This window comes from Chrysemys picta, chromosome 5 (assembly GCF_011386835.1).
Source record: "Chrysemys picta bellii isolate R12L10 chromosome 5, ASM1138683v2, whole genome shotgun sequence".
Lineage (NCBI taxonomy): Eukaryota > Metazoa > Chordata > Testudines > Emydidae > Chrysemys > Chrysemys picta.
This window is the reverse complement of record NC_088795.1, coordinates 27,794,140-27,821,656: the sequence shown is the minus strand read 5'-3', so window position 1 is coordinate 27,821,656 and position 27,517 is coordinate 27,794,140. Positions and strand designations below refer to the sequence as shown.

At 41.3% G+C, this 27,517-nt stretch overlaps 2 protein-coding genes across 3 annotated transcripts; one reads left to right on the top strand and one right to left on the bottom strand.

The window, feature by feature from the left end:
* Positions 1-46: 46 nt before the first annotated feature.
* Positions 47-5,183, top strand: MRPS18C (mitochondrial ribosomal protein S18C). The gene is made up of 6 exons (XM_008165643.4): positions 47-224; positions 868-926; positions 3,576-3,659; positions 4,503-4,560; positions 4,925-4,984; positions 5,063-5,183. The coding sequence occupies exons 1-6, from the start codon at positions 125-127 to the stop codon at positions 5,137-5,139; spliced, it is 438 nt and encodes a 145-aa protein (XP_008163865.2). The 5' UTR covers positions 47-124; the 3' UTR covers positions 5,140-5,183.
* Positions 5,006-25,441, bottom strand: ABRAXAS1 (abraxas 1, BRCA1 A complex subunit). 2 transcript variants are annotated; one of them, XM_005292061.4, is made up of 9 exons: positions 25,252-25,441; positions 21,401-21,491; positions 19,344-19,380; positions 16,834-16,900; positions 14,761-14,954; positions 13,602-13,721; positions 10,777-10,861; positions 7,154-7,265; positions 5,006-6,514 (listed from the first exon to the last, which is right to left on the bottom strand). In XM_005292061.4, the coding sequence occupies exons 1-9, from the start codon at positions 25,336-25,338 to the stop codon at positions 6,084-6,086; spliced, it is 1,224 nt and encodes a 407-aa protein (XP_005292118.1). In that variant the 5' UTR covers positions 25,339-25,441; the 3' UTR covers positions 5,006-6,083. The 2 variants fall into 2 exon arrangements, with proteins under 2 accessions (XP_005292118.1, XP_008163869.1); XM_008165647.4 differs by having other exon boundaries at positions 21,401-21,487; positions 25,252-25,384.
* Positions 25,442-27,517: the final 2,076 nt, after the last annotated feature.

Here is a 27,517-nt window from a genome sequence, read left to right as displayed (position 1 = left end):
GTGGCTAGCTGCGCTCTGATTGGGTAGCATTTTTACTTGCGGGGCAAGGACGCCAAGCCCCGTTGGCCGCGGCACAGTGTAGAAACAGCCGGACGGGTGCCGCGAAGGGCCAAGCAGGAGGAAGATGGCGGCGGTCACCGCCACCCGAGTGGTTTCATTCCGGGGCTGGGGGAGGCTCCAGCAGATCCTGGGAGCCGGTAAAGGCGCCAGCGCCTTCTGTGCGGGTGAGAGGCCTCGGGGGCGGGAGGGACTGTACGTGCAATACCTGGCCGGTGTCCGCGCTCTGTCTGCGGCTTGGGAGCCGCGGCTCCGCAGGGCCGGGCCGCAGCCTCGGCAGCGCCCGCCTCCAGCTTCCACCCTCAGCGTGCCGGGGCCGCAGAGCACCGACCCGGCTGGGTTGGTACCGCCACAAACGAGGGCCTCTGGGGTTGTCCCCCGCAGGAGGCAGGCGCGGATGGCCTCGCCAGAGCTCGGGGAGCCACGCCGGGCTGTCATCACCCCTGCCCTGGTCTAGTATAGGGAGGGAGGGTTCCCTGCCCACGGATGGAGCCAGAGGTTGGTGTTTGCAGGATCCCTGCTGCCAGTAGGTCTCCTGCCTACTTCAGAAATGTTACATTAATGCACCTGTAAGAGTATTTTAAAATAGGGAAACAAACAGCAGGTGAAGACGTTGAGCTTTCAGAGAAGGTCTTCCCGACCCTGTGCATAATCTCTTAATGGAAAAACTCCTTATGCAAGCAACCCACTTCTCTCCTTGGAAGATGCACAACTTTCAGTTTAGGCAGGAAATTGTTTTTTGTTGTTGTTGTTTAGAGGCAGTATTTTTAAAGAGATTTAACAGTCGCTTTTATTTTGTTCTGGCAACAGTGTTGTGGAGAAGGGGATATAGTTCACAGCAGGAACTGGTGGAACACAAAGTGGATCTGGTAAGAGGCATTAATTTGACACATTTTGTCGTTAACTAAGCTTACAGTGCTGCGAAAAACAGCTCTTAAAAGTATGAGTTTACTCATGGGGGAATTCTGTGCCAAAAAATAAAAAAATCTGCATATTTTAATTTTCAACATAACATAATCATGCCAATTTCAATTTTAGTAATTGATTTCAAAATACCTGTCAACAAGTATGTTTTTGTCTGTATTGTTACAGACAAAAACAATGATTCAGGAAATGTTTTTTGATAAATAGATTCCTTAGTAGGCATATTAATATATAAATTTGAGTAATAATGCATTTAAACTACAATACAGAAACTTATTTCCTGCACCCCTCAGAAGGAGTGGAAAGGCTTGGGGGAGTCAGGGGTAATGGAGGAGCTGAGGAAGAAGGAAGTAATTGCTGCAAAGAATCCTGGAGGTGAACCTGGAGGGCTGTTGGGTGTGGGTGTGAGAAGTATGGAACAGTATTTTTTTGGGGTGGGACGATAGTTAGGGAGTCTCCGCCATGCAGACCCCACATCTGACCCTGTCCCCATGTGTCCCTGCATCCCCCACTCAGCCACCCCTCCTCCTCCTCTTGCCTTAATATAGTCACATTCATCCCTAAATTATTCCTAGAGGAGCATCCTTCAAGCAAGGAAGGGGACCAGGAAACCTACTGCTTCCACCTATTGAGTTCCAGCAGTTGTCATGGTGGTGCTACATAGAACAAACTAAAAGCCATTTCTTTTGTAACGTGGGGAGGAGGGAAGAGTTAACTGCTCAATACTAAGATGATGGCCTCTATACATACAAGTAGAAAAGTGCCTTACAGACAAGATCAGTATCTCTACATTTAACTAGGGCTGTTAAGCGATTCAAAATATTAATCACAATTAATCGCGCTGTTAATAATAGAATACCATTTATTTAAATATTTTGGATGTTTTCTACATTTTCAAATATATTGATTTCAATTATAACACAGAATACAAAGTGAACAGTGCTCACTTCATATTTATTTTGATTACAAATATTTGCATTGTAAATAATAAAAGAAATAGTATTTTTCAATTAACCTAATCCAAGTACTGTAGTGCAGTCTCTTTATCATGGAAGTTGAGCTTACAAATGTAAAATCATGTACAAAAAATTACTGCATTCAAAAATAGCCAATTGCTAAGACAAACAAGTTTGTTTACGTTTATGGGAAATAATGCTGCCCACTTCTTATTTACAATGTCACCTGAAAGTGAGAACAGGCATTCTCATGGCACTGTTGTAGCCAGCTTCGTAAGATATTTACATGTTAGATGTGCTAAAGATTTATGTCCTTTCATGCTTCAACCACCATTCCAGGGGACATGCGTCCATGCTGATGACAGGTTCTACTTGATCACAATCTAAAGCAGTGTGGACAGATGCATGTTTATTTTCATCATCTGAGTCAGATGCCACCAGCAGAAGGTTGATTTTCTTTTTTGGTGGTTCAGGTTCTGTAGATTCCGCAGCAGAGTGTTGCTCTTCTAAGACTTCTGAAAATATGCTCCACACCTCATCCCTCTCAGATTTTGGAAGGCACTTCAGATTCTTAAACCTTGGGTCGAGTGCTGTAGCTATCTTTAGAAATCTCACACTGGTACCTTCTTTGCATTTTGTCAGATCTGCAGCAAAAGTGTTCTTAAAATGAACAACATGTGCTGAGTCATCATCCGAGACTACTATAATATGAAACATATGGCAGAATGCAGGTAAAATAGAGCTGGAGACATACAATTCTCCTCCCCCAAGGAGTTCAGTCACAAATTTAATTAATGCATTATTTTTTTTAACAAGCATCATCAGCATGGAAGCATGTCCTCTGGAATGGTGGCCGAAGCATGAAGGGGCATACGAATGGTTAGCGCATCTGGCAAGTAAATACCTTGCAATGCCAGCTACAAATGTCCCATACGAACGCCTCTTCTCACTTTCTGGTGACGTTGTAAATAAGAAGTGGGCAGCATCTCACATAAATGTAAACAAACTTGTTTGTCTTAGCGATTGGCTGAACGAAAAGCAGGACTGAGTGGGCTTGTAGGCTCTAAAGTTTTACATTGTTTTATTTTGAGTGCAGTTGCCCTTTCACGATAAAGAGATTGCAATATAGTACTTGAATGAGGTGAGTTGAATTTATCATTTTTACAGTGCAAATATTTGGAATAGAAATAAAGTGAGCACTGTACACTTTGTATTCTGTGTTGTAATTGAAATCAATATATTTGAAAGTGTAGAAAAACATCCAATAATATTTAATTAATTTAAATTGGTAGTCTATTGTTTAACAATGTGAATAAAACTGCAATTAACCACAGTTTTTTTTAATTGCGATTAATTTTTTTGAGTTAATAGCGTGAGTTAATTTTGATTAATCAACAGCCCTACTTTTAACCTATGGTAGCCTGGGAAGCAAAGGTCCAGGTTTGCCATATGAAACCACCTCTAATGACGTGCTATTGCTAAGTCTTAAAATCAGCCTTCATTTCAATTTTACGGAATGTTTTTATTTGTGTTCCAATGAAATCAAGAAGTAGAATATCCTCTTTTGTGTATAGCCACTTTATTTTTTGTCCCATTGGGGGGGGGATTAAAAAAGACAAAAACTACTTCTTATTTCAGCCAGTTGAAATGGAAAACCCCTATAAGGATCCTCCTAAAAGATGTGTCTTGTGTGGAATAAATGTAGACTACAAGAATGTACAGGTGAGATTCTTTACAATATGAATTTGTGCAGTGATTGTCTTATACAATTGACCAAACAATTGCCTTTATGGGGTAGTTGCTATTTAGGCAGGAGGAACCAGGGAAAAATGGGACTAGAGGGGTTCAATTGTAGAAATGAAGGGTATGAAGTTGGGGGAGAGTGTGAGCAATACTCCCCACTAGCTTGTTCTCTTTGTACTAGCTGGAAGAAATGCTGCAACTGCAGAAGCAGAGGTAAATTGACAGTCAATTTCATTTTGTGGCTTTTAATGGCACTGCTGGGGGATGTATTTGGGGCACAGGTATGATTTTTATGGTGATGAGCACGGCATGCAAACCTAGACTGATGCTGTAGGGCTCTCCACAAGGGGCAGGAGGTTAGGACAATAATCAGTTGAACTATCATTTGCTTTGAGTGACTAGAAGACTGAAATCTTATTTACAGACTAGTTTGGGTCTTCTAGCCTTATTGGAGGAGACATTCCCAACAGGGTTGTGTGGGTGAGGCATGACATTCAGAAGAGTGAAGAGCTTAATGTACTAGCTTGTAGGGGAAGTTAGTATTCATTTATCTGGCTAATTAATTTCTTAATATTTGTAAAGAACTAAGATGAGCGCCACAGAAAAGGTGATCCTATTTAGAACATTAATATACAGGGGTTTTAAATTCTAGTTTAAAAGCCAGCAGGTTATTCTTGTGGTAAGTTCTTTAAGGCAAATAATGCCAAGTGCCACAACATAGGGAGCATAGACTAGTGTCAGAATACAACTTTTTAAAAAAAAATAGTGTTTAAAGTTACTGGTTTGCAAGAATATTTATTAAACTTTTTGGTTCTTCAATAGCTTCTGTCCCAGTTTGTCTCTCCATATACTGGTCGCATTTATGGCAGACATATAACAGGTATGTAAGCTGTAGTCTAATGTCAATTTAACAAGTAATCTTTGTTTATCTTATTACAAGTGTTTACTTTGGGCTAATATTAAAATTTAGCATTTTGTATTTAACCATCTTAGTGGTAACAATTACTATCCATTGTGAAACCACCGAGTAACATGACATAACTGGGTATTTTCATGATTAGGAATTCAAACATTTGAATTGTACACTTTCTACATACTAATAGTGTCTGTAATCTGATTTATCTATTTTCTAGTAAGAAAAAAGGCCTTTAAAAAAGGCCCAAGGGAATCCCTAATAGCTGACCTCATCACTGAGTCTATTGTTTGGATACCTGAAATAAGATGCTAAAAAACTGTCTTTACAGGTTTGTGTGGGAAGAAACAGAAAGAGATTTCAAAAGCCATTAAAAGAGCTCATGTAATTGGTAAGCATAGCTGTAAACTAGTTTTTGTAGACAAAATTATTTTTTATTTAAACACTTACCAGTATTAATTTCTTGCAGGATTTATGCCAGTTATGTACAAGGATCCAACATTTCTTAATGACCCCAAAATTTGTGATATCAGGCATCCGGAGTAAATTATGTAAATTGTGCATAAAACAATAAAGTTATTTATAATGTTTGTGCTCATTACTACCAGAACCTTTACTTCTGTAACACAATACTAACAATTTTAGAATGGATGCTCAGGTCAGTTATACTCTTACCCAAAATGCTTGGCATTCCTTTACATAATTGCCTGAAAGAAGTTATGACATATTACACACCATAACAAATAACAGAATTGAGCACTCATAAGGAGAGAAAGTTCTCCATGTTTGCAATAGAGAAAACTTAAAGCCTGTAGGAAACTTCTCAAAACACTTGTGTGCTGTTTTCCTGCATTATCATCTGATCTTAAAATGCAGCAGGACCCTCCTCCATACCTTTCTGAGTTTGAAGTACAGGAAACATGGAATTAAACTTGCTCATCATAGGAGCCATTTGCAAATAAAACCCAAAATATAAATGGTCAGAATGCAAGAGAGCAAGTGATTAGAGTAAGACAGCAACTTTTGCTCTTAACATTGTGGCAGACCCAGATCCCAAGCTGCTTTGGCACTGTATACGTCAGCTGCTGCTGAGCAAAGCCTAAATGTGGTGGTAGCCTCCTTTAACAATAGTTTAGCAATAAGTACAGAGCATCACTTAAAAAGGCAAGGTACAGTACATCCCAACTCTGACAGTTGCAGCAGCTCTTCAGTTTCAATGTCTGTACTCTACTGCTATTCCTACTGTGAGCCCTGCAAGAAAGGGAATGCTGAGTGAGGGAATGTAATCTGGACTCTTCTCTATATTTTCCAAATAAGATACCTGCATTTAAAAAAAACTGTTTTACATTTAAAAATTTTTACAAAATGATACTTAAATACATTAGTTTAGCCCTACTGTCAATTGATGGAACTTAGTAAATGTGTTGGCAGCATTTTTTTGGTGCAGCAGTGGTCACCCTGAGGAAAATCCTACACCTGGCCCAAAAGGATTAAAAAGTTGGCGATTGTGGATATTCATTAGTGTCCTTAAGTTTCTCCAAAGTTTCCTCATCTGTTTCAGTACCACTCATTGCAAGCTTTCCTTCTTGGTCTCTGTTGTCTTGGTCCCCTTTAAGTAACTTATGGTGAAGTTGTAATGAGCGTGATTTCTTGAATGGTTTTCGTCCAGCTGTGGTCACACTAGCTTTACGCTTGGTTATCTGCCTTGTTCCAGCTTCAGAAAAGTCACTGTCTTCTTGCATTAGAGTCAGTTTGTCCATTACATTTATTTTGTGGTCAGTGTTACAGCAGTGTTTAGAAATGTGCCTGCCTTTTAAGGAAATAAGGGAAGTCTGAAGTCCAGAATTTGGGAAAAATGTTTGTAAAGCTTGACAAAGGAAAACATTCTCCTTTGGTTCATCTGAAACACACGTGTTCTCTCCTGAATAATAGAAAAAATAAGAATTTCAAAATAGCATTTTCTAGTATTCCCATCATTAGTGTTCAGTAGCCTTTTTGTTTTAAAGTTTTGTAGTTGCTTAATGTGCAGAATAGTCCTTTTCATTTTTATACATTACCAACGTAGACCTCTCTACTGAATTATGTTCATATACATCAATTACCTTACTATGATTAGTACTATGACTATTATTCTTTCAAGAAAAGGTATTAAGTTTCCCTTTTGACTGGTAGTTAGAAAGTGATGCTGGCTAAACCCAAATATTCAAACTGTTTTCAGACTCCATTTGTAAAAAATTCAATGGTTAGCAAATCATTTTTTTGATACACTGAGAATAAAGATGAGTGCTAGTAATGAGTGGCGTTTCATATGTAGTTTAATATCTAGTGGCAAACTTCTGAAATTGCAACTGTAGAGATTACTCACTAATGTAGACTCTAGAATTAATTCCATACTGTGGGGTTTTTAGACCAGACTGAACTTAGTGTGATAAGTATAGCTGAAATATCAGGTTTACCTTAATGTCATTCTTGAATAGTTATATTAAGTATTGTTTACAGGTCCAGTTTTGCCACATAACTCATATTTCCATGGAGAGGCTTGATAATCTTTCTACATTACCTGAAGTTTGTGTCTGCTCCTTTTTTCTTTTTATTGCTTGTTTTAGTTGGTCCACTTCTGCTAGAAGTTTCTCTACTGATCGTTCGCTGCCCTCTACTTTAGAACATATCTTCTGCAAGAGAAGTCAATTCTACTGAACATTCAATTGTAGTCATTAAGTCTTATATTGGATTTATTTATTTAAGTGTTCCAGATAAATTTCAAGGCATCCTTAAAAAAAAAAGTTAACACATTGTACAATGTCTTTTAAAAACAAGATCCAATACGACTAAACAAAGCATACAAAGCAACATTGAGGGTATAGTGAACAGCAAGATTACTGAATCAGCAACTAACTGGCACACACTTAGAAAATCTTCTAATCCATTCTACCTATACTCCTAGAAGGCTTGCTACAATATATTTTAGTATTTTATGCAGTCTCCTTTTAAAGTCAAGAAATGAGACTTATTTCTTTCCTTTTGGAGGCCAATTTACATTCTCCCATCAGGGTTATTCCAAATACCACTTGAAATTTCCCACGTTTTCCTTTGTTTAATTTCATGTTACTACTCCTACTTCCACCACTTTTAACAACTGAATTCACTTGGTTTTAAAAAAATGAGTCTAATTGATTTGTGACACTCCTCAGGCTGACAGGTATTCCTCATATCCAAATAACTATTTCAAGAAAGTAAGGTACTGTATCATGTGCTTTACTGAAGTCTATAAAAGTTACATGAATGGTGTTCCTTCTTTCATTATTTTTCATCTTAATTTAAAAGGACAGCCAAGTTTCTCTCTAATCTTGTGTATATAGTGCTTATGATTCAGCTGTTTCCTTTGTGCTCGGAACCTATCTCCTGGATGCGACCTTAGTAATGGTAAAGTTGTCTTTACTCAGTATTTAAAAGAAAATTCTTCCCCTAGCCCCTTCCATTCGGATGTCTAAGATCATGATACTACTTTCAAATTTCCAGCAGCTTAGTAAACTACCTTGTTCCCATCGGACTCTGAGTTGCATACTACTTAGCAACTCTGGATGATTCACATTTAATTTCTCCTGTTTTTAAAAACAGTATTTACAATCCTTATTATTTCCAAATAGCCATACTACCTACTTATTTTTCTTATGACCAATTTTCAAAAAGTAATGCAATAATTCATTAATTTTAAAAACTGTGATTGCAGGCTCATTACCAGATAAGGAGCCAACTTTCTTTCCTGATGTTTGCAAAAGTCTTATTGGACAAATCCAAGACTTCCATGACCATAATCATGTGCGGAACTCCTCTTAGAAGACTGAACACACTAAGTTTAACTAAAGCTAGTTGTGCTACAAAAAACTTAATAATTTCTCTAACACAGTAGCCAAAATCCAAGTCTTCCATATGGTCTAGTAGCAGTCACTAATAAAACTCTGTGGAAGGACTGATAGTCTACATTGCAGTCCAGCGATCTGTGCTTGGGAACACACCCTTGTGGGGAATGGAAAACTGCTGTGCTTCCTCATGGAACTTCGAAGCACTGTTAAAATATCTCTGGTTTCCCTTAGGACTAAGTGCCTGAAAGATCTTTTTTGAGCAAGCACGATCTAAATGTATCCTGAATTAGGGAAAAGTCTGAAAACTTTGCTGTAAGCTTCATAGAATCATAGACTATCAGGGTTGGAAGGGACCTCAAGAGGTCATCTAGTCCAACCCCCTGCTCAAAGCAGGACCAATTCCCAACTAAATCATCCCAGGCAGGGCTTTGTCAAGCCAGGCCTTAAAAACCTCCAAGGAAGGAGACTCCACCACCTCCCTAGGTAATGCATTCCAGTGCTTCACCACCCTCCTAGTGAAATAGTGTTTCCTAATATCCAACCTGGACCTCCCCCACTGCAACTTGAGACCATTGCTCCTTGTTCTGTCATCTGCCACCACTGAGAACAGCCGAGCTCCATCCTCTTTGGAACCCCCCTTGAGGTAGTTGAAGGCTGCTATCAAATCCCCCCTCATTCTTCTCTTCTGGAGACTAAACAATCCCAGTTCCCTCAGCCTCTCCTCATAAGTCATGTGCTCCAGACCCCTAATCATTTTTGTTGCCCTCCACTGGACTCTCTCCAATTTTTCCACATCCTTCTTGTAGTGTGGGGCCCAAAACTGGACACAGTATTCCAGATGAGGCCTCACCAATGTCGAATAAAGGGGAACGATCACGTTCCTTGATCTGCTGGCAATACCCCTACTTATACAGCCCAAAATGCCGTTAGCCTTTTTGGCAACAAGAGCACACTGTTGACTCATATCCAGCTTCTCGTCCACTGTGACCCCTAGGTCCTTTTCTGCAGAACTGCTACCTAGCCATTCGGTCCCTAGTCTGTAGCAGTGCATGGGATTCTTCTGTCCTAAGTGCAGGACTCTGCACTTGTCCTTGTTGAACCTCAAAATTCCATTGGACAGTAACATGAAATCATAACTAGTCTGTCTATCACTCTTTTTGCTCATTGGAAAATATATGAACTGCAGCAAAGATAGTACAGCTATCATTCAATAAGTTATCAGTTAACTTTTCAAATATGAACTGGATGTAATCTTCACAACCCCAGGGATTAGAAACTTAAAAAAAAAAAAAGAAAGTTATGTTGTACTGAAATTCATAGTTTATGCCCTGCCAGCCAGAAAGTTTCCTACATAGAATTTTCAGCACTTAAGAGCAGACCTATATGCTAGTTTGAAGGTGACACACCCTTGAAGAGTTCACAATCTCAGTCCAAGCATTTCATTCACTGCTCAGTTTCCTCAGAGATGTTAACACTTATGTAATCTGGCAGATTAATGTTTTCACCCGTTTTACTTCTTAATCCAGATTTCCTTTTGGAAAGAAAGGTGTGGAAGGCATAGATATTTATGGGGAAGAGAAACTAAAAGACAAGATTGGGAGTAGAGTAGCAGAGGGCACCATTCGCCTCATTCCAATCTCTTACAGGAACCAGTGAACCTCTCCCCACACAAAAAAGGAGGGTTTTGTAGAAGAGATCTAAATTTCTAGCTGTCTGGGGAGGGAGACCGCTATTCACAAGAATTACTGACCGATATAGCAGACTCAGGCAGAGCATCCTACTAGGAATAACAGCACCTTGCCCCTTTTCAGCAGATGGAGGGAAGGAACTTGCCTTCTTTGGTATTATGCTGGTATTTAGTGGGTTGTCCCTTCTGCAACAGCTCTTCATCTTTTGTATCAGGTATATTTTTCAAGCCCTGCCTTGAGATCCCAGCAAATAACTCAAGTTCTTCTTGTTTTGGGTCATTATTTGTAATCATCCAAGGAGTTAATGGAAATGCTAGATTTTGTATGATTTACTGTCCTGTACCAAGTCTTTCTTCCACCTCCTTTATATTTGCATATTTCTGCACAAGATACCTTGTCTCTAATTCTTATGTACAGTAATGCTACTTTACATCATGTTGGCAGTACAAAAGGGCCTTGAAGTGGGCGCAAATTATATTTACAGTCACTTTAAGGCTTCTTTGTGTTATGTTAGGTTGCCTTCGTGTAAATGAGAGTCAGGACCTACTGTGTGATTATCTGACTTGTTTGCAGTGCTACCTTAAACATCTACGATTTAACAAGCTGTGCTTTTCTGAAAGTTAATGACCTACCTTCAATTCCTCCTGCAAGGTGGCATACATTTCATTAATCTTATGAACCTCTTTTAGTGATCCATCTTCATAAAAAAATTCTGACCTTTAGACACAAAAAGAAGCCCAATGTAGAATTAAACTTAACTATGCTTGTGTACTGAGTGATGCTTTTGTTCACTGAAGTCTAACTTAGATGTCTACCTCAGCAGTAATTCCCTAAGCATAACGGGTTTTCAAAGAGGAGGAATAGTGGACTTTTGGCTTTTACTTTTGTGTTAGAATATAAACTGTAGGTCTCTGGACTCCAAGACTAAAATGGTTAGCAGAAAGCAAAAATACCAGCAGGTGTGGGGTGAAAAATAAGCAGGATAATGCAGTTGTTCAGCCTTCAAAGGGAGATAATAATTAGTCTTCACTCCCATTTAAACCCCTCCCAGTGTTTTAGTCTAGTCTTATATTGTAAGCTCTTTATGCAAGGATTCTGACTATGTATTGTAAAGTCCCATGTAAATATACAATGGGGGGGGGGGAAGAGGGAGGTTGCATACTTTACAGATATTCAGGTGTATGTTTTTACTTAGTATGTACCATCCCAGTATTAACTGCTGATTAACAGTACACCTTGCACTGGGAGATACTTGTTTCTTAAAACTTTTATTAAATAAGATGTTTTGTGATTTTATCCTCTCCTCGGATCCAGAATCTGTGGTAAAAGGGTTAGATAACATATATACAAGTCAATCTAAATACATCTCTGTACAGCGGTCTATAGCAGAGGTTCTCAGAGTAAGGGAAACAGGCATGCAGCAGGGAATATACTAGTGGTTCTACACATTTTTTCCTGGTAGCGTAGGCCTTCTAGCTGAGCTATAGCTGCTGCTGCCACTGATGGTAACCTTAGCTGTTAGGATTGGACTGCAGTTCTGGGTGTCCACAACAGAAGCAGCTGCAGGGCCTACTGACTCCTGCAGAGAGGCTGCTCCCTTCATAGGCCGAGCAGGAATACTGCACTCTATGTGGGCAGGTGTAGCATAGGGGACTGGAGGCAGCTTGGTAGCAACAGGGATCTGTTCCTTTCATTCTCACGCAGCAGTGAGCTACGTGTGGGGGCAAGAGGCTGCAAGCCAAGAGAATGTGTGCCCCTCTTCTCCAGCCAACTGCATTGCTTAGGTAGGGTCAGGGTCTCAGGCAGCCAGACAAAAACAGTCTTCTGGAGAGAGAGCCGGGAGAAGTCAGGGACAGCATCCTGGGGAAGGAGAGAGCAGTGCAGAATTGAACCTATTGGAAGAATAGGCCAAGCAGGTATCAAAGCCCACAGGAAGGAGCTGGGCAGAGTGGCAGATGTGGGGATAAAGCAGGGTAGGGGACAGTGCCCAGAGGAAAGCTGCTGAGAGACCCTTATATAGGGGCATGGTAGAACATAAAAACGGCCATACTGAGTCAGACCAAAGGTCCATCTAGCCCAGTATCCTGTCTCCAACAGTGGCCAATGCCAGGTGCCCCAGAGGGAATGAACATAACAGGTAATCACCAAGTGATCCATCACCCGTTGCCCATTCCCAGCTTCTGGCAAACAGAGCCTAGGGACACCACCCCAGTCCATCCTGGCTAACAGCCATTGATGGAACTATTAGGGTGTACAGGAGCACAATGCCAAGTTGTTGTATGAAACATCTCACCAGCCAGTTGCAGACTCAAACATTATAGAGAAAGATTTGAGTGTCCCTCTAAGTGCAGGATGTAATCTCCATACTACAGAATATTTCATAGTAAAGAATAATCTAGCAAGCGATTAAAACACAGGCTCATGACCTATGGGTTGTATTCCCAGCTCTTCTAAAGACTCTTGAGTGACTTTGGGCAAGTCATTTAACTTCTGTGTCTGTTTCCCCAACGGTGATATGGGGATAGTCTCTATCTTTCCAGGGTGTCAAGATGCTTAATTTGTTATTAAGTATAATCATTGTCAGATCCTCAGAAGGTGAGAGAGGGCAAAGTAATATTATAGTTAAGGAAAAACTCTTATCTGGCCCCACATTTAGATTTTGTAAAAGCAAGATGTTACAAACCTAATAGAATTATTTTCATGGACTTTTTAAAATTCCATTAGAAATGTTTCAATTGATTGCTTATAGATTTATTTTTTAAATAAACTGTTCTTAAAACAAAAATCCAGCAGCACCAAGAATATGAAAAATCAACTAAATAAAAGTGACCTCAACTTCATTGACCAAGCTATAGAAATGCAAAGAACAAACAGCATTACAGAAAAGTAAATTGGATTTAATTTAAATAATTTAAGATATTATTAGTAATGTAGGTGAAGACATTTTGTATATAACATTATTTTGAAGCTGACAGTGTTCATTCAATTTGATATGACAATTGAGCTTGGCCAAAAGCTTGGAAAAGCAATGAATTACAAAACAAAAGTTGAGGTGATTGTTATACCTGACTAGCAAATTAGAGTTGCATCACTTGCTGAAGAGGTTTAATGGGTTAGAATTTTACCTATGAAGCATTCTACATCTGGATACAAAGAAGCACAGACCCAAAATTATGAACTGGTCATTGATTTGCATTTAGAGAAGAAGAGTTCAATTACCCTACAAATCTTCTTTGGCACATATTATTTAATACAAAACCATTCAGTTATGAAGGTTACCTGTGGGGTGTATCAGATGAGATACTGTAGGTAAAATTTAATATAAATATTTTTTCCCACTCTTTATGGTTTGGAAAGTGTCAAACTGCTGGTTCCTTCCCAGTATGTCAGTTTTTGGAATCTACAAAATATCGTTAGAAGAAACAAGCTCAATATGAAAAAAATGCATCATTCCTACCTGTGTTTTATTACTGCTCTGCCAAAGCCATCAGAAATACAGGAGCCAGACACAGTTCTGTAACCTTGCTGTTCTGCCATACCCAAGTTGGCAACTACCAGAGGAACTTTCTGGAAAAGACTTTTTAAAAAATGCAAGAACATAAAAATTTATCATTGTAAGTTTTAGAAGTAGTGGTGTCTCTGTGAAAGATATTCTTTATCATAAAAATGTCTGATACAGAATTTCATTTTATTAATTCTCATAGAGGAATAAACTTCAGTACAAGATGAATTGGTTGAAACTACAGTAAAGAACAGAATTATCAGACACAGAGATGAACACAAAATGGTGGGGGAAGAGTCAATATGGCTCTTGAAAAGGGAAATCATGCCTCACCCATATATTAGAATTCTTTGAGATGGTCAACAAACACGGACAAGGGTATTCCCACAGAACAACTAACTGGCATTTTCCAATGGAAAAATGTTCTGTCAGAAAACTTATAACCCACTCTAACATAGATGGTTCGCTGCTTGCAAGGACTTGAGTTCCCAGATTGTTTAAAAAGAATTGCCAATAATTTAAATAGCTTGGTGGTTAATTTGATACAAATTAAGAGTGATGAAATCTAATACAGGAACTTGCATACATTGTTCTTTGCCTGTGGCAGGGGAACTTTGTCAGAGACTAAGAACGGTCATTGCTAAACATTTCTCTACATCTGCTATAAGGTTCCTCAAAAAAAACCCCACATGATGACAGAACATAAAGAATTGCACGATCACTTAATTATATCTTGGGCTGCAAATACTGCTTGGAAAACTTGAAGCTGAGAAAACAAAGGGTTGGGGGCAGAGTGTTTAAATGAAAGAAACTAGAGAGAGAAAAATGTACAGAAAGATGTCCATCCAAATTACAAAGGAGAGGGGAGGATCTACCAGTATAAAGAATCATTTCTAAATCTGTTTTGCTAACTTTGTCTAGTTTACTTGAAGATTGTTTTCATGAAGAAAATCAACAGGTTTCCTAAGTGAATCAGTCAATGTTGGCATTAAAAATAGTAATTTTGGTCAGCAGTACTAGAAAAATGAACAACATAAGGAAAGTCCCAGCATATCATACATACATCCCTGTGTCCTACTAGAATTAGAGAGAACAACAACTGAGAGGTACTTACCCCTCTTGTGGTCTATGCAAAGCATGTTCCAATCTGTAAGTGGAACAGCTTTCTGTAGTTACACTGGAAGTTAGTAACAGAAAGACAAGACCCTGATTTGATAAGTATGATTGTAAATTCCTGTGAAGAAGTCTTTCTCGGAATGTCATTGTCTGGTCTGTATTACGTCTGAATTTGTACCAGCCTATCACATTCTGGGTAGGAAAAAAAAAAGATTTATCTAATCAGTGTTACCATTCCCTAGCATTACACAACCACATAACAAAACACACATGTGTGAAAAAGTCAGAAGAGAGGTCAGCCCTGAACTGAATTGGAATTCTTTAAGATCGTAGACCCTGATTCAGCAAACATATAAGTACAGGCTTGACTTTAAACACACAAGTAGTACCATCCCTATTCAGCAAATCACTTCAACACAAGTAGTTCCATTACATTCTACTGAATTGAGGCCTTACTGAAAACATTTCATACCCCTCACGTGCTGAGAATATAAATCTATCAAAACTGGTTCGCTTTCAAAGCTTGTGCCCAAACCATTAAGCTTACTCCGAACTTGGCCATGTACCAGTACACCTCTCCATCAGACTGCAGTGTCATCTTGTTTAAATATTCTGAAGCAAGGGTGTTTGATGAAAAATAAACTAGCATATATACTCGTTCGTAAGCTGGTTCGTTTATCATAAGCAAACTTTGGCTCCCGGGCCATCAGGATAAGTTGCTGGTGGGCTGAGACGGTTTGTTTACCTTGAGCGTCCGCAGGCACGGAGGTAAACCTAGGTAAACAAAGTGTCCCGGTGCGCCAGCTGCTTACCCTGATGGGCCGGGACAGCAACTGGTGGGGAAATTTGGGGGGGGGGGGGGGAAGAAGCTGGGGGTCAGGGAGTAACCCCTGTGACCATCCCCCACCCCTAGCTCGGGAACCCAGTCTCCCCATCCCATCCCTTCCCACCTTAGCTGGCGCGGGCTGGGGGAGGATGTCTCCGGCCTGGACGGAGCTGCTCCAGCAGGGTGGGAAGTGCGGCCGCAGCGTGCTCCAGCGGGCCAGGTGGCACAGCCACAGCGTGCTCCGGACAGCATGGCCGATCGGCACGGCCGCAGCGTGCTCCGGACAGCATGGCCGATCGGCACGGCCGCAGCGTGCTCCGGACAGCATGGCCGATCGGCACGGCCGCAGCGTGCTCCGGACAGCATGGCCGATCGGCACGGCCGCAGCGTGCTCCGGACAGCATGGCCGATCGGCACGGCCGCAGCGTGCTCCGGACAGCATGGCCGATCGGCACGGCCGCAGCGTGCTCCAGACAGCATGGCCGATCGGCACGGCCGCAGCGTGCTCCGGACAGCATGACCGGGCGGCGTGGCCACAGTGTGCTCCAGCAGGTGGTGCAGCGGCAGCCTGCCAGCCCCAGAGCTGCAGCTGCTTCAGAGACTGGGGGGGACAGCAGCATGGCCAGAAGCAGCTCTGCTGCCTCTCTTTTCCCACCTCTCCCTCTCTATACCCGTTCATAAGCCGACCCCCTTCTCTGATGCTTCCCTTTTTTACTATAAAAATTCGGCTTCTGAATGAGTATATACAGTATTTGTATTTTAAGTCAGACAAGAGGATGCCAATCTGATTCAGTAAATGAAAGGGCAAACTCTTCCAATGCATATACTAAAATTCCAATAAACTGAAATCCAACTCTCTGTGTTTCAAGTGAACTGTTTGAAATGAAAAACGTTTCTCTGATCCAAATACAGAAGAGGCCATATGATCTCACTGCAGCGTTTAAATGGTTCACTTGGGCAATGAGAAAAAAAAAATCCAACAGCAGCACAGAAGAGGGAATAAGTATTCCCCAACCCTAAATAAAAAATAAATAAAAAAAGGATTGCTTTGTGAGGACCAAATTTCAGTACAGTTTGGACTTTTGTCATGGGCTGAAAAGACCAAAAAAAGGGAATAAACACCTAAAGTGAGATTATGGAATGAAACAGATAACTAAAATATGAATCAACATAGCAATTACACAGAGTCAGCACAATGTCCTGCATAAAACCCCAGAGTATGGACTATTTTTAAAAATAAAATACCTTTTTGCAACCTGATAATATTTTCTTCAGTTCAGGCTCATTCAGTTCACCCGCAGAGTTATAAAAGCTAGAAGAGATCATTAGAAGGATCAGAGAATAAAAGGTTACAGTTCCAAAGTAAATACTTCTTAAAATAATCTAGCAGCCACCTCATTTCAATCTGATCAAATGTTATTAAAACAAGGTCTAGTGGGAAACACCTTGCCCGTACATCCTGATTTTCTTGTTTACACTTAACAATAATCCAAAAAATTAGGCCTGTCTTAAAGTGATATTGAAATAATGGCATCCGTTATTCACATTCCAATACAGATATAGGCCCCGATTTAGCAAAGCATTTAAGAACAGTGTGACCAAAAGTGCCCCATATTCACCCCACACACCAGTGCAAAATATTCCTTATTGAGGTATCATTTAAAAACGAACACCACACTGATCAATATTCTTGTGTAATGTTTATATGAAATGCGTATTAACAATTATGAACTATAATGTGTTTACCAGACAAATCTGGGAAATGGGTAAACTAGTTTCTCAAAGACAAAGGACAAGCTGATGCTTCTAGCCAGGTATCATCAAAGTTGATTGGCAATCACCTGTCAAGTGGCAAAGAATGGGGGCGGGAACAGATGGATCTGAATTTTAGCAAACAGCAGCATGGAATCTCTTTCACAATGAGACCCCATAGCTCCATCCTTACAGCTGGAATGAACTTTATCTAGGGGTAACCCTCAGGGAAATGCATTTCAAAGGGTGAGTGGACTATAAGAGAGGCAAAAACACAGAAAGGGTTCTCTCCCTTTCTCTCTTTCACCTAAGAAGACAAAGGAACCAGTCCTTTGACTTTGGGGGAGTTCCTGACCTGAGAATTTGGTCAGCAATGTTGCTGGGAACACGTGGTGAGGATTTTACCTTGAACCAAGGCTAGCTGACTAAGCTTTAGCTACTAGGACATGTTTTATCTTTATTTCTCTTGTGACCATTTCGGACTACTTATACTTGTACTCACTTAAAATCTCTCTCTTGGTAGTTAAATAAACTTGTTTTATTTTTTAATCAATACTAACCCAGGGTTGTGTTTAAACTGAACTGTTTTGGTAACTCCAGTTAAAATAAACTGTTGCATATTGACTCCTTACAGTGGCAATGGACCTCTAATATCTGAACTGCCCAGGAGAGGGCTGGATAGTGCAGAACACATGTTTTGGGGGAAGTTTGGGCCTGGGAGTGTGTTGAGGTCACCATAAAAGTAGTAAGCACAGTTGGTGGAAGCCAGAGTGTGACTTGAATGTTCCTGACAGGCTGCTGCAACAGAGCTATAGCTACACACAGACGCTCAGGGTGTGACCTGCATGCCATTAGGCTGTTTGTAAGCATCATGGGTTGGGAGCTACAACAGCAAAGCATTGTGAGGCACCCAGCGTTACAGGGTAGGTGGTGACACAACCTCTCACCGGTCTGGACTGCACCTGGAATGTGACACACGAGTTTAAATATTTTAATGGACTAAGGATGGATTTATTACATGCTTAAGGGCTTTCCTGAACCATGGCCACATAAAGTCAGTAATGATGTGTTGTGGCATGGCTTGTAGGTTTTAGCAACATCAGTTTGGACTGGCTGTATTGAGTGATGTGGGGTCGTCTACATTTTTCTACAGCATCCATCGTGGTATACGAATATGTAGTAATCCCAAATGAATGCCAATAAAACCTTTATACTACATTGCGATGTATTCTGTATTGGCCACATCATTTTTATTATAAAACATTTTAAGGTTTTGAGAGTTATAAAAATTGTTTATTGGGACTATTTTTCATATCCTTTTGCCTGTGAACCTTGCTACTGCGAGTTCAACTGTACATGCCATGGAGAAACGAGAAAAATGACTATTTTTAAAACCTCTAAAAATGACCTAAAATAGATTTTTATATACATCACATTTAATGCCAGTTATCTAAGAATCTTCTACAACTAGAAGCAAGTGAAGCGTAGCTCATTGATAAGTTGACATTCTCCCCTTTCCTGTGGTATAAAGCTTTAATACTTTCACTTCTATCCCTGATGGGTCATAAGATATCCAACCTTAAAACTGTTACTACCTCGAGCCAGTGTAATTCTGGGGGGGAAATTCTACACCTATGGGAAGAAGATTTTTTTTTTTTTTTTTAAATGAAGCCATTTTTAATGTTAGAGTGAGTCTCAGGAAGATTACGAAGTGCACACAGTGCAGACCATGGTTCTACAGTTCATAACACGGGTGGTATATAGTATATGTATTTATACATGCACACAGATATATGCACACAGTATACAGCTAATAAAAAGTACTTAAAACTAATACAATATTGTATCAAATGGATACATAGGGATTTCATATCTGTGTCATTCGGAGAAGCTGATATGTCATTCACCACTAGCTACGTTATTTTTTCACCCATAGGACGTGAGATTAACTGATGTAGAAACCAGTCATTTAATTTTGTACATGTTTAGTTAATGATACTAACCTGAAAAGCTGATAGCATGGAATATGTTTTTGTATATCTGAAAGAAAAACAACATATTACTCTGGCTCCACATACTCAGCACTCATTCTTCTGCCGACTATATTCATAGCCATACCCTCCTGAGAAGTAAAAATGTTATCAAGGGACCTTTAAAACTTAAAACAAACACTAAACTCCAATATCTACTGACACTGGGTCAGGAAATAAAATAATAAGTCTTTTTAAAAATAATCCTATGGTTTTTCAAGAGTAAAGGGAAACCATCTACATGTTTAGGTGTGTTTTTTCAATAAACTATTTTTTTCCCCTGGTGCTTTGCCAAGCAAGAATCGTGGCCGGTTTTCCCCATTTTGTTCTCTTCATTTTTTGAGAACAAGAGTAAAGATAAAAAATACACTTAATCAAACTGCCTTGTATTTTTCAGTTAAGGCCCAGATCCATCAGGGCATAAGAATATGTACCTAATACCAATTAATTGTAATGTTCTTTCTAGTTTTGCACTCAGCATCAGAATTATTCTTACAGTTAAACTTTTATGCAAGAATATAGTTGTTTCATAAACGAAAAGTTATTGTTTGTATTACTGTAGTGCTCACAATAATCTAGATGTTTTCCAAATATATAATTCAGCCCAAAGTGACTCTCCTGATTTTCAACATCCTGCATGGAATTGATCCTGGTTATGTAAGAGAGTCTCTCTCTCTCTGGCTATGGCTACACTGGCGCTTTAGAGCGCTGCAACTTTCTCGCTAAGGGGTGTGAAAAAAACCACCCCCCTGAGCGCAGCACGTTACAGCGCTGTAAAGCGCCAGTGTAAACAGTGCCCCAGCTAATCCCCTCACGGAGGTGGAGTACCTGGGAGGGCTCTGTCCCAGCGCTGGCGCGCGACCACACTTGCACTCCAAAGCGCTGCCACGGGAGCACTCCTGCGGCAGCGCTTTGAAGTTTCGAGTGTAGCCATGCCCTCTGACTACAACCTAACACAAGAACTGTGTTCCAGTGAAGCACTAGAGCTGTTGGCCACTGGGGTAGGTTCATTACTATAGGATGCAGAACCTTGCACAGGAGCGGGATCAAGAATATGGAACTCACTACTAGAAGAAATAAGGAGAACTAACCTCTTAACATTCAGAGCTAAATGCAAAACCCTCTTCTTTGCCCAAATTCTCCCACAGTAATACTCATTGCAGAGGGGAGTATTAAGTCTTACAATAGCACTCACTTTTATAACATTATGTTCAAGTGATGTTTTTCACAGGGTTAGCTTCTATTATGTTCATTTTTTCTTCTCAAAGGTTCATATAAAATATAAGACTTCCCAGCATGTAATACCTCTACAGAAATTTGTTTTTAAATAAACTTCAAGTTGGAAATATCTGAAAGCCTGCTTGATAATAAAACCTGAAGAAGAGCTCTGTGTAAGCTCGAAAGCTTGTCTCTCTCACCAACAGAAGTTGCTCCAATAAAAGATATTATCTCACCCACCTGGTCTCTCTGATAATAAAACAGTCTTTGACACGTAAGCACTTTTCATCTTCAAGGCACCTAAATATTAATGAATTAATCCTCATAGCACCTTCTGAGAAAAGCAAATAGCATACCTATTTTACAGATTGGAAAAAAGGGCCCAAAGTCAACCTGGTCTAAATGAGCTGAACTTCATGGAATTCAAAGTCATGCCAGATATCACCAGGACTGAATTTGGTCCAAAAGAGGTTAGGTGACTTACTCAAGGGAACAGAAGGAGTCAGAGGCAGAATGTTTTTAACGTCACTTCTTGGGATAGAAGATGTATTCAAGAAAATATAAACTCATACTTTCGTTTCCATATATCTAGAACTATTAGATAAAAGATTTTGTTACATTAATATTTTTGTAAAATTTTCAAAAAGTTAAAGAAGATGAAATATGAAAGATTATCTTACAAAATGATAAATACCACATTTAAATACAGCATTATGACAAGATTCAGTGGTCTTTGTTGCCAGTCTGGGGCTCAGATTCAGTAAGGTACTTAAGCATATGCACTGTCCTAATGAAATCAAGCGTAGACTCACCGATTGTATAAACAACTTCAACATCATCCATCTGAGAGTCAGTAATGCTGTTCTTGGCTTCACCTTTCACTTCTCCAAGGAGGAAGCCTTCCTTTGTAGGGGGAGCAAACAGAGGAAAAACATATTAGAAATAATTAGGGCTCTTGATTAATCGCAGTCAACGCACACGATTAACTAAAACAAATTAATCACGATTAATCGCAGTTTTAATTGCACTGTTAAACAATAGAATACCAATTAAAATGTATTAAATATTTTGGATGTTTTTCTACATTTTCATATATATTGTATTCTGTGTTGTAATTGAAATCAGTGTATATTATTTTTATTACAAATATTTGCACTGTAAAATGATAAACAAAAAATAGTATTTTTCAATTCACCTCATACAAGTACTGTAGTGCAATTTCTTTGTCGTGAAAGTGCAATTTACAAATGTAGTTTTTTTGTTACATAACTGCACTCAAAAACAAAACAACGTAAAACTTCAGAGCCTACAAGTCCACTCAGTCCTACTTCTTGTTCAGCCAATTGCTAAAACAAACAAGTTTGTTTACATTTACAGGAGATAATGCTGCCCTCTTCTTATTTACAATGTCACCAGAACGTGAGAACAGGAATTTGCATGGCACTTTTGTAGCTGGCATTGTAAGGTATTTACGTGCCAGATACGCTAAACATTCGTATGCCCCTTCATGCTTCAGCCACCATTCCAGGGGATATGCTTCCATGCTGATGACACTCGTTAAAAAAGCAGTGCATTAATTAAATTTGTGACTGAACTCCTTCAGGGAGAATTGTACATCCCCTGCTCTGTTTTACCCACATTCTGCCATCTATTTCATGTTATAGCAGTCTCGGATGATGACCCAGCACACGTCGTTCATTTTAAGAACACTTTCACTGCAGATTCACAAAACGCAAAGAAGGTACCAATGTGAGATTTCTAAAGATAGCCACAGCACTGGATCCAAGGTTTAAGAACCTAAAGTGCCTTCCAAAATCTGAGATGGATGAGGTGTGGAGCATGCTTTCAGAAGGCTTAAAAGAGCAACACTCTGCTGCGGAAACTACAGAACCCGAACCACCAAAAAAAGAAAATCAACCTTCTGCTGGTGGCATCTGACTCAGATAATGAAAATGAACTTGCATCGGTCCGCATTGCTGTGGATTGTTATTGAGCAGAACCCGTCATCAGCATGGACGCATGTCCCCTGGAATGGTGGTTGAAGCATGAAGGGACATATGAATCTTTAGCACATCTGGCATGTAAATATCTTGCGACATCTGCTACAACAGTGCCATCAGAACGTCTGTTCTCACTTTCAGATGACATAAACAAGAAGCGGGCAGCATTATCTCCGGCATATGTAAACAAACTTGTTTGTCTGAGCGATTGGCTGAACAAGAAGTAGGACTGAGTGGACTTGCAGACTCTAAAGTTTTCCATTGTTTTATTTTTGAATGCAGTTTTTTGGTACATAATTCTAGATTTGTAAGTTCAACTTTCATGTTAAAGAGATTGCACTACAGTACTTATATTAGGTGAATTGAAAAATACTATTTCTTTTGTTTTTTTTATAGTGCAAATACTTTTAATCAAAAATACATATAAAGTGAGCACTGTACACTCTGTATTCTGTGTTGTAATTAAAATCAATATATATGAAAATGTAGAAAACATCCACAAATATTTAAATAAATAGTGTTCTAGTATTGTTAATCACGTGATTAATCACAATTTTTTAAATTGTGTGATTAATCACAATTAATTTTTTTAATCGCTTGACTGCCCTAGAAATAATGCTTTTATTGACAATGTTTAAAAAAATCTACACTCCATCATCTGGACAACGAGCTGTGGGAGACAGAAGTTCTTAAATTTACAAAAATAATTTACCATAGCAAGCATCTTTGTTAACTCTCTCTTGAACTTTTAGCACTGTCCTTTATTTTGTGTGGCCTGCAATCATTTCCCCATATGATTTACTGACACAAACAGTAGTGCAGTCAAGGCACAACAGAAAAGACCACAAGTGGTGGAGCAAAATGACTCTCCCAAAATGCTTACGCTACTTCTCCCTAAGTTCAGCAAAAGCATATAGGAAGGAGAGACAGCAGGAATAAAAGATAAAATAGCAAAAAAGGAAACATTTCACAAGAATAAAAAGCTATAAAGGTGTGGGATGGATGCCTTTTGTTTTAAAATACACAAATATGAGTAAAGAAAAAAATTGGGGGATCTATGTATTCGTTGTTGCTTGCTTTTTACTTTTGTTATGCTTCCTTTTTTAAATAGTTGGAATGGGATGCGGACTTAGTTTTAATGACCACCTGTCAGACTTGGACCTAAAAGTTTGGCCAGCTCTTAACAACTATTCCATAACATACTATACAGAAGTAGAAAATACTACTTTTACACCACACACCACAGTGTAGCTGAGTTACAGTTCTGAAAGCCATAAACTTCCTGACATTAGTGTACTTAAATTCTAAACACTAATGTAATAAAAGAGGTTTTAATACAAAAGATTCTTTGTTTCTAAAAAAAAGTTAAAAACTAGATCAAATGTATATTGCCAAGATAAAAGGGGGTGTGGATCTTGATATCTATGACTCTAGTTTAAAATGTAGTGAAAATCATAAATTGCATCAGGTCTGTAAGCAATTTTCCAGTAGCTATAATTTCATTTCCAAACTAATGCCCTGATCTGAAACTAGATCTGCCTGGCCAGATCCCTGCATTTGAGTAGAGCCCCATGGAAATCAATGGAGCTCCATATGGGGAGAGTGGTCTGCCAGCAAGAAGGAGCTTGCAGGATCAAGGACCAAACTTTTTGTTAAACAAGGTAAAATACACTTATCTTCACTTAGGACCAAGATAATTCAAACTCTGATATTAAAAAAAAAATCAATCAAGTTTATCCAAACACTAAACTAAGAGCCCAGAAAATTTCCTACAACCTGGGCAGAAAAGCATTTCACATGTCTTTTTCCCCAGAAATAAAATACATTTCAGCACAAATGTGTAATTTTGGGGGGGGGGGGGCAGAATGTTGCACTTCTGGAAATAACTTAAACCCTGATCCTGCAATCACATCCATGTACTTAGATCTTCAGCCTTCTGCATGGGCACAAGAGTCTGCCTATACTGATCAATGTACAGGATGGAAGCCTACCTCTCTATCATCATTATAACCACATCATTGCTACTACCTACGTAAGCAGGGGCTGCTTTCAAATTGTGGTGACATCTGAAGTGAGGGAGATTTTAAAAAAAAGAGGGCTGTTGTAAATACCTCATTGAAACACAGGGAGTAAAACCCTTCCCTTTCACAAAGCAAAGTGCTTTACTGTATTTTAAACTGTGCCTTGAAATCAATCCCCAAAGGATTTCTGCCCCCCTCGCAGACCCCTGCCCCGGGGGGCCAGCAGGGGGAGGCAGTAGGTCTGGACAGACACACTTTACACACAGTTATTTACATCCATAGGGAGGGGGCTGTGGCTGTTAAACTGTAGCCAGCAAGAGAGGGGCTGGAGTAAGCCAGGCAGCATGTAGTGAAAGTGAAACCAGGGGAAGTCACTGACACCCAGCGGCGGCTCCCCCGCCCAAGGGAAACTCGGGAGCCGCGTGTGTGAGGGGAGGGGATGAAAACCCGCTTCTCAACCTCAAATAATCTCCCACCCAATCCCGCCGAGGCAGACCCCCCATCCCACCCCGGCCCCCGCCTCCCCTCTCCTCCGGGCCCCAGGCGCTCCCCCGGGCCACCCCCATGTGCCATTGTCCCCGCTGGGGCGGGGGCCGCGGCCGGGCCGAGGCGGCGGGGGCCGGGGCGGTGCTGGCGGCTCACAGTGTCCGAGTCGGTGTTGAGGTGCTGGAAGGCGAGGGCGCCAAAGACGAAGCCGGAGAGCAGGGCCGAGGTGCTCTCCCCCTCCATGCTCCCCACGGCGGCGCCTGCCGCCTGGGCCTGAGTGGCCGCGGGCCGGAGCAACAATGGCAGCGCTGGGCCGCCGCGTGAGAGACCCCTAGTGCCCAGAGGGGAAATGGCACCCGCGGGCTGGCGGGGGGAAAGGGGGGCATACACACGCAGAGAGCGCTCTGCTGGGGGCACACGTACACACAGCGCTCTGCTGGGGACACACGTACACACACACACCCCGCTCTGCTGGGGGCACACGTACACACAGCGCTCTACTGGGGGCACATACGTACACACACAGTGCTCTGCTGGGGACAGACGTACACACACACACTGCTCTGCTGGGAGCACATGTAAACACACACCCCTCTGCTGGGGGTACATACGTACACACACACACACACAGAGCGCTCTGCTGGGGGCACACGTACACACATACAGCACTCTGCTGGGGACACGTACACACACACACAGTGCTCTGCTGGGGGCACATGTACACACACACACACACACAGAGCGCTCTGCCAGGGGCACACATACATACCCATACCCACACCGTGTTCTGCCAGCGGCACATGTACACACACACACACACACACACACACACACAGTGCTTTGCCGGGGGCACACATACACACTCAGTCCGTGTTCTGCCAGGGGCACTCATACACACACAGCACTCTGCCGGGGGCACACGTAAACACCCACACCGCGTTCTGCCAGGGGCACACGTACACACGCACACACAGAGCCCTCTGCCCGAGGCACACAAACACCCACACCGCGTTCTGCCAGGGGCACACGTACACACACACAGCACTCTGCCCGAGGCACACATAAACACCCACACCGCGTTCTGCCAGGGGCACACGTACACACACAGCACTCTGCCCGAGGCACACATAAACACCCACACCGCGTTCTGCCAGGGGCACACGTACACACAGATACACACAGTGCTCTGCTGGGGGCACATGTACATACCGACGTGCTGGGGGACATGTAGACACACACACAGGCACAGCTCTTGGGCATCCCCACACACAACCATTGGCCTTGGAACAATGTGTATAGTGTGGATGCTGAGAGCCATTGAACCAAACTCTAATCACTCGCTGTGTATAATGGAAACCACTTCAAGCACCCACAGCACCCCTAATTCTAACACTTTTGCACGCAGCCCCCTGCTAGGGGCACCCCTCCACACAAGCCCTTTGCGGGGGGGCACACCCCCAAACACACACAGAAACCTGTACCGGGGGCACCCCCCCACATATCCAAACACCATACCCCCAGTTCTCTGCTGGGGGCACACCCACATACTGCCCTCCGGGGGCGCGCACACACACACACACACACACATAATCCCCCTGTGGGGGGTGCTTGCGCATGCACGCATACACATACTGCTGGGGAAGTGGGGTGGGGACACACACACCTCACACATATACTGTAAGTACTGTAGGGAATGCTAAACTGTATTATACCATTCCGCTACTAGTTAGCACGGTGTGTAACATACCTTAGCCCTGGTCTACACGGGGCGGGGGAATCGATCTAAGTTACGCAACTTTATGTGAATAACGTAACTGAAGTTGATGTACTTAGATAGACTTACCGTGGTGTCTTCACCGCAGTGAGTCAATTGCTGCCGCTCCCCCGTCGACTCTGTCTGCGCCTCTCGCAGCACTGGAGTACAGGAGTCCATGGGAGAGCACTCGGGGCTCGATTTATCGCGTCTAGACTAGATGCGATAAATCAGTCCCCGCTGGATCGATTGCTGACCGCCAATCTGGCGGGTAATGTAGACATACCCTTATTTAATTTTAAGCTAACCTCAGCCCTACCTGGCAGTACCTGAAAAGGATCTTATAGTTAACACATCTCTGGTGTATCTCTCTGGGAAGGAAACTCTGTAGTAGGTCCATGTATGGTTCAGAAGCCTGACCTGAAACCTACCATGTATCATATATACGTGAAACGTACCCCTCTCTACTGGGGGAAGAGGATGGGGAAACACACACCCACACCTCCTACAGCTGAAGAAAAAAATTAGGGGGTACATATATTCTGCTTGGGAAAGTGTGGGGGGGCACACACACATGCCCCCTGCTGGTCATGAAAGGCGGTTACAGATCTTTCTTGGGAACTCCCTCTTCTCTGCCCCCACGAGGAAAGATACAGTCTTCTGCTGTGC